Source organism: Antechinus flavipes, chromosome 2 (genome assembly GCF_016432865.1).
Source record: "Antechinus flavipes isolate AdamAnt ecotype Samford, QLD, Australia chromosome 2, AdamAnt_v2, whole genome shotgun sequence".
Taxonomy (NCBI): domain Eukaryota; kingdom Metazoa; phylum Chordata; class Mammalia; order Dasyuromorphia; family Dasyuridae; genus Antechinus; species Antechinus flavipes.
The window spans coordinates 22,694,418-22,700,417 of NC_067399.1; the positions used below are offsets into that span (position 1 = coordinate 22,694,418).

General features: G+C 48.7%; 1 protein-coding gene across 22 annotated transcripts in view; it reads right to left on the minus strand.

Annotated features, from left to right (window-relative positions):
- DYSF (dysferlin) overlaps window positions 1-6,000 on the minus strand; it is a 225,227-nt gene that overhangs the window by 188,076 nt on the left and 31,151 nt on the right. For all 22 annotated transcript variants that reach the window (XM_051974284.1, XM_051974291.1, XM_051974304.1 and 19 more), the window contains exons 2-3: window positions 2,126-2,181; window positions 751-842 (exon numbers count right to left, since the gene is read on the minus strand). In XM_051974284.1, the coding sequence (XP_051830244.1) occupies window positions 751-842; window positions 2,126-2,181 (148 nt within the window). The remainder of the gene's footprint in view (window positions 1-750; window positions 843-2,125; window positions 2,182-6,000) is intronic.

Consider the following 6,000-nt stretch of genomic DNA (forward strand, 5'->3'; position numbering starts at 1 on the left):
TGTATGCAGAATACAGCCGCCTTCTGATTTAAATAAATCTTAGGGAGTAGACTTCAAGACATGACAGATAAGCCCAGAAAAATCACAGAATATTACATCCAGAAGAAAACTCAGGGACCTCCTAGCCTCAGTCCCTCATCTTACAGATGAAGAAACTGAGGTTCAGATAAGTTATCTTCTACCCTACCCCCACACACTGCCAGATCCTGACCTCCAGGATGATTTTTTTATATTAGACAAAGGAACTGATCTCCCATCTTCTTGCTCAGGAAATGAACTTTGTGGAGCTGGGCAAATCACTTACCTATTTGTTGTAAAGAACAAATGAGATGATATTTGTAAAGTATTTTGAACATCTTAGATTACTACATGAATAATTATAATTAATTAATTCCTAGTAACATAATTCGCAAAGTGCTCATAATTCCACGATGCTGGCCATTATTTATAAACTCTCAGACATGACCCAGGGGTGAATAAAAGGTTGGTGTTTTGTATGCCTAAATATGAATAATCCACATCAAAGTGCCTGCCTTTGCAAGGAGGGAGGAGACCAGGGAGGAAATTTAGAACTCAATGATTATAAAGAAAGAATGCTAAAAATTGATTTTACATGTAATTGAGGAAAATCAAATCAAATCATTTAAAAAACAAGAATAATAAACAGTAAGTAGAAAAGAACATCTAGACCACAAGATGGGTGGGGGTCCCAAAGGGCAGCATCTTTCTCAGCCACCTTTGGTTTCTCACCTGTTCCTTCCGACCGTCTCATGGTCTTTGACCACCACGTGCAGCTCAGAGGTATGGTCCAAGGGAATGCCCTTTAAGTCCCACTCAAATCCCTGGAAGGAGAGAAAGGGCAGCATCAGCAGAGAGCCCAGGGCTGGCAGCAGCGGGTGGAAGGCAAAGGAAGGGCCGCGCATCTGGCTCATCACCGCCCCACACGCACCTGGCTCATCACTGCCCCACGCGCACCTGCCTCATCACTGCCCCACGCGCTAAGTGGCCGGAGATCAGCACCTGGGACAGAGGCCGCAGGAAGAGACAGGGCAGAGAGAACCTGGCTGCTTTCTTAGGGAGTCAAGCCAGGAGCCCCTTCTCCCACCACCTTCCGTACCACCTCCCCCCATCAGCCCAGAACTCCCTGGAGAAAAGGACTGGGTCTGCCCCCTGACCAGAGGCGCCCAGAGCGAAGGCTAGGTTTTCTCCTTGAACTAGAGGCTCCTTGAGGACAGGCAGGTCTGCCCCTTCAGCCTGGAGGCGCCCTAAGGACTGGAGCGGATCTGACTCCTTCAGACTAGAAGTTCCCTGGGGCCAGAGGCTGTGTTTCCTCCTTCAAGCTCCTGGAGGAAAGGAGCTGAGACACCCTCGTTAGGCTCAGGGATCCCCTCTGTAAAATAATGGACCACATTCTGGTCTGGTTGGATTCACATTTTCTGGAAGCCTTTTTCTCCTTCAGTGCCCCCTCAGGCTAGCCTAAGGGAGGAAACCTGACTTATACCCAGAAAAGAGATCTGAAAACACTTTCTACCAGCCCCCAGCTGGGGATAAGGGTGAGAGAAGGAACTGAATAGGGAGACAGTAATCAGGGAGGGCTTCCTGGGGAGATGATTTTGACTGGGGAGGAATCTTAAAGAAAGAGGAGGAAGGATGTGATTTAAAGGAGGAAGAGCCCCAGAGGCAGCCCCTAATGCCTTGATTAGTAAATCTCTAGTTGTTAGAAGGGCAATTCCCAGAATAACATTCAGATAATCAGGGAGTGGACTTAGCTATAATTTTTCAAAAAGGGATATTAGTAAGGTGAAGAGTCTTGGATCTCAAGCCGAAAGGGTCCTCCAGGACCAAATAATCCAAACCCCTCAATTTACAGATGAATAAGTAAGGCTGGAGCAGCAACGTCAGGGAGCTAGTAAGTAGCTGGTTAGGATATGAATCTGGGGTTTTCTGACTCCAAGACCAAAGGTGGGCCCACCTATTCTCCCCTCTCCCTTATACTACACGGGATTTCATGAATCCAGCTCACAGCCAGAACTGCTAGAACTTTCCCCTCTTCTAATGTATTCCTTAAAAATCTGCCTCCTCCAGGAAGCCAGCAGTATTCCGTGTTCTCTGAACAGCTCCTCACCTCATTCCATACAGGATTCACACTGTTCTTGATGACCTTAGTTCGCTTCTTCACTCCTGGGGAAGAAAGAAAGGATATGTCAGAGGGTTTTATGATTCCCCTCAGCCATGAAGAAATGATGAGACATGTTCTCCCCACGAAAAAGAATCATACAAAACCAAAAGGAATATTCACCCCAATTCACCACAGAGAAGTCACATTAGAAAAATATTGAATTTTGTGTATTGAAAACCTAGTATGTGCCAACCAGCATACTGTGCGCTGAGGATGCCAAGATAAAATCGGACAATCCTGCTCTTGAGGAGCTTCCATTCTTTGGTGAGGGAGGGAACAAGCTAACCCTCTCAACTTACAAGGTTGAGTCCAGATTTCTGGATCTAATATTTGAGACTTTGCATCTCCACCATGTGGTCTCTTCAGTTTCCAACTGGAGCCAAGCTCATCTGTTTCCTGTCACCCCTCTTTATTCCCTTTCCTCCTGTCAATCATGACACCCTGATTGATTGATTGGTTTTTTTTTGACACCTTGCTCACTTTATTCCTTAAATGAGAATATGCCCATCTATTTTCCATTCATCCATATCTATCCCAATCTTCAAAATCTGCTCCCTTCAGGATGCCTTCAAAAACAGTATAAGCCAAGTCAAGAAGCATCTATTAAGGACCTACTATGTGCTAGGCTTTATTCTAAGTTCTGGCGATAAAGAGAAAGACAAAAAAAAAACCAATTCCTGCTCTTAAGAAACTCAAGTCTAATAGGAAAAATAACAAGCAAATAGTTGTGTACCAAGATAGATTGGAGATTAGCTTAGAGAAACTAATAAGATTAAAGATGATTTTGTTGTTCAGTCACTTCAGTTGTGTCCAACTCTTTGTGATTTCATTTGCGGTTTTCCTGGCAGAGACACTGGAGTGGTTTGCCATTTCCTTCTCCAGTTCATTTTACAGATAAGGAAACTGAGACAAGTTAGTGTCTGAGAGGGAAGTTGAACTCGTGAGATGAGTCTTCCTGACTCCAGACCCAGTGCTCTGTGCACCAGCTCTTTCCCTACCTTTAAGGAGGATTAAGAAAGACTTTTTTCAGAAGATGGGATTTTATTTGGGATTTCGAGGAACCCAAGTGATGTAAAGAGAGTGAGAAGTCCAGTACGGGGTACAGGCAGTGAGATGGATGAACTCCTTTGGTTCTTTTCCAAAAAGCCCGGAAGCCAAAGTCACCAGAGGGATGTGAAGAGTCATCGGGAAAGGTCACAGGTTGGAGGAGGAGGGAAAGGAAGGGGACCAAGGTAGCCAAGGCAGGCTCTTCCTGCTCAGCTGGCCCGGAATCAAAGATGCTTATCAGGGGTGGGTGAATCCCCACCCAAGGCGCTTTCATTTCCCATCACCGAAGGATCACTGAAGGCCAATGCCTTCTCAGAACTTCTCACACGCTACTTAATGTGGCCAGAACCCTTAAATACTACCCAGACAAGGTCCTTCTCCCCCTCCTAGATCCAATCAATTGCCAAATCTTCCCAACATCACTTCTCTTCCAGAGTCATCACCCCAGAACAAACCCTCATCACCTCTGCCTTTACCGGCAAAACAGCCTCCTCCTGGGCCTCCCTGTCTCCCCTCTCACTCTGGGCGCAGCTGCCAAAGGGATGTTCCTAGAGCTGGGAGCTGATGATATTACTTGTGGACTCCGTAACCTCCAGTGACTCCCGCTCAGCATTTAGCTCTCCTGTCTCCTTGTCACCCGCAGCTCCCTTCCACGTGGTCCAGCACGGACTCCTCTGCCTGCTCGCTGCCCCGTCTTCCATCTTTGATGGAACTTCTACCTCACCGTACTTCTACCTCAGCATCTTTGGCTTCCTTCAAGCCTGGGAAAGTCTCCTGGAGGGGCTTTCCCAGTCTCCTCCCAGGCACCGGCTCCACCAACTGCTAGGAGCAGGACTCTGAATACCTTACATACACCCCCTGATTTATGCGCTGTCGCCGCCACCACACAGCGGACCCCGAAGCTGAAAGGGGTGGGCTCGGAGGAAAGCGTCGGGACAAATGAAGGGGAGGAAGGGTCTGTCAGTAGCGGGCGGCCACTTGGTCCTTGACACATACATACAGAGCCAGCCCCATCTGTCTCCAGGGAGCCAAACCCTCAGGCTCTCACACAGCTCCTTCCACTGGGGGAAGCCCCTAATCTCCCTGAGGCAGGCAGCTGGGGGTGTGGGAGCAGAACACTGAGCCCGGAGCCAGATCCAGCCCCAGACAGACCGGCAATATGACCTTGAGCAATTCACTTAACCCTGCTTGTCCCAGTTACGTCCTCTATAAAAGCAGCTGGAGAGAGAAATGGCCATCACACCGGTATCTTTGCCAAGAAAACCCCAAATGGGATCACACAGATTCAGACAGTACGAACACACTCCCTAGTGATTAGGGCTGTGCAAGAGGCAGAGGGCCTCCAGGAGCGCCAGGCTCCTCCTCACCGGGAAGGCCTTCAATCAGGGCTGGATGCCCATGAGTATGGCTTAGCTTAGAGCTGCCCCCTCCACAATTCTGTTATTCTGCCCATCTTTCACTGCAGCCCATCCTGTAGTCCCGAATTCTCTCTGTGTCTCTCTCTTCCTGTCTCTGTCTCTCTGTCTCTGTCTCTGTGGGTCTGTCTTTCTCTGTGTATGTTTCTCTCTCTCTCTCAGGTAACACAGGGCTAAGTGACTTGCTCAGGGTCACCAGATATGAAAAGACCAAAGAGCTTAACCTGAGATCTGTGAACTTGTTTTTAAAAATAGTTTTGCAGCTGTAGCTCAGGAGACTTGGCTCCCCTTGTGATAGGATGTATCTGACTTTATTTTATTCTTTGAGAAACAGCAGGGCCCATCACTTTCCTCAGCCTCACTGCCAGAGGGCTCCAGGACCACTGAGGGCAGGGCCTGGTCCCTTTCTGTCTTGCCGTTCCCAGGGTAACCCGGGAGTGCCCGGCGTGTTGCGGGCGCTCAGTGAGTCTGTTGGTCGATCGGAGGTTATTCTCTGGGTCTTCTACAGGGCCGCCCGCTCACCACATCAGGGGCCATTCTCCAGGGGGCGAGCGGGATACTTGGCCCATAATCGGTCAACAGAGATTTGTGACGCGCCCGCTGGGTGCCAGCCCTGCGCCAGGCTCTGGGGATACTAAAAGAGGCGAGAGGCGAGTCCCGCCCTCGAGTCACCCTCAGTCTAATGTGGGCCACAGAGGACAAACAGAAGGTAATTAAGACAGGGGAGGGAAGGGGTCCTGTAAGAGGTGGGGTGTAGGTAAGAATTTCAAAAAGCCAGGGAGGTCAGTGGTCAGAGCAAAGGAGGGAGGGGCAGCAGAGGGAATGCCCAGAACTAAGAGGTGGAAGGTCAGAAGGCCGGGGGTCATTGGCCAGGGAGGAAGATGTAAGAAGGGGAGAGGGGGCAGGTTCTGAAGGCTGTGACTCCCAAGGGCCCTATTTAGTATTTGCTCCTGGAAGCCACAGTGAAGGAAGCGGGATGTGATCGGACCTGAGCTTTAGGAAAATCACTTTCCTGGCTGATGGAGGCTCTTCCATTTCATTGTCTAGAGAACAGGTCCCTCCTATATGTGCACGAATGTTTGTGGCAGCCCTCGTTGTAGTGGCCAGAAACTGGAAGCTGAATGGATGCCCATCAGTGGGAGAATGGCTGAATAAATTGTGATATATGAATGTTATGGAATATTATTGTTCTGTAAGAAATGACCAGCAGGATGAATACAGAGAGGCTTGGAGAGACTTACAGGAAGGGATGCTGAGGGAAATGAGCAGGACCAGGGGATCATTATACATGGCAACAACAATATGTATCATCATACAATTGATGTCAATAGAATTGACCAATTCTGATGGACGTGACTC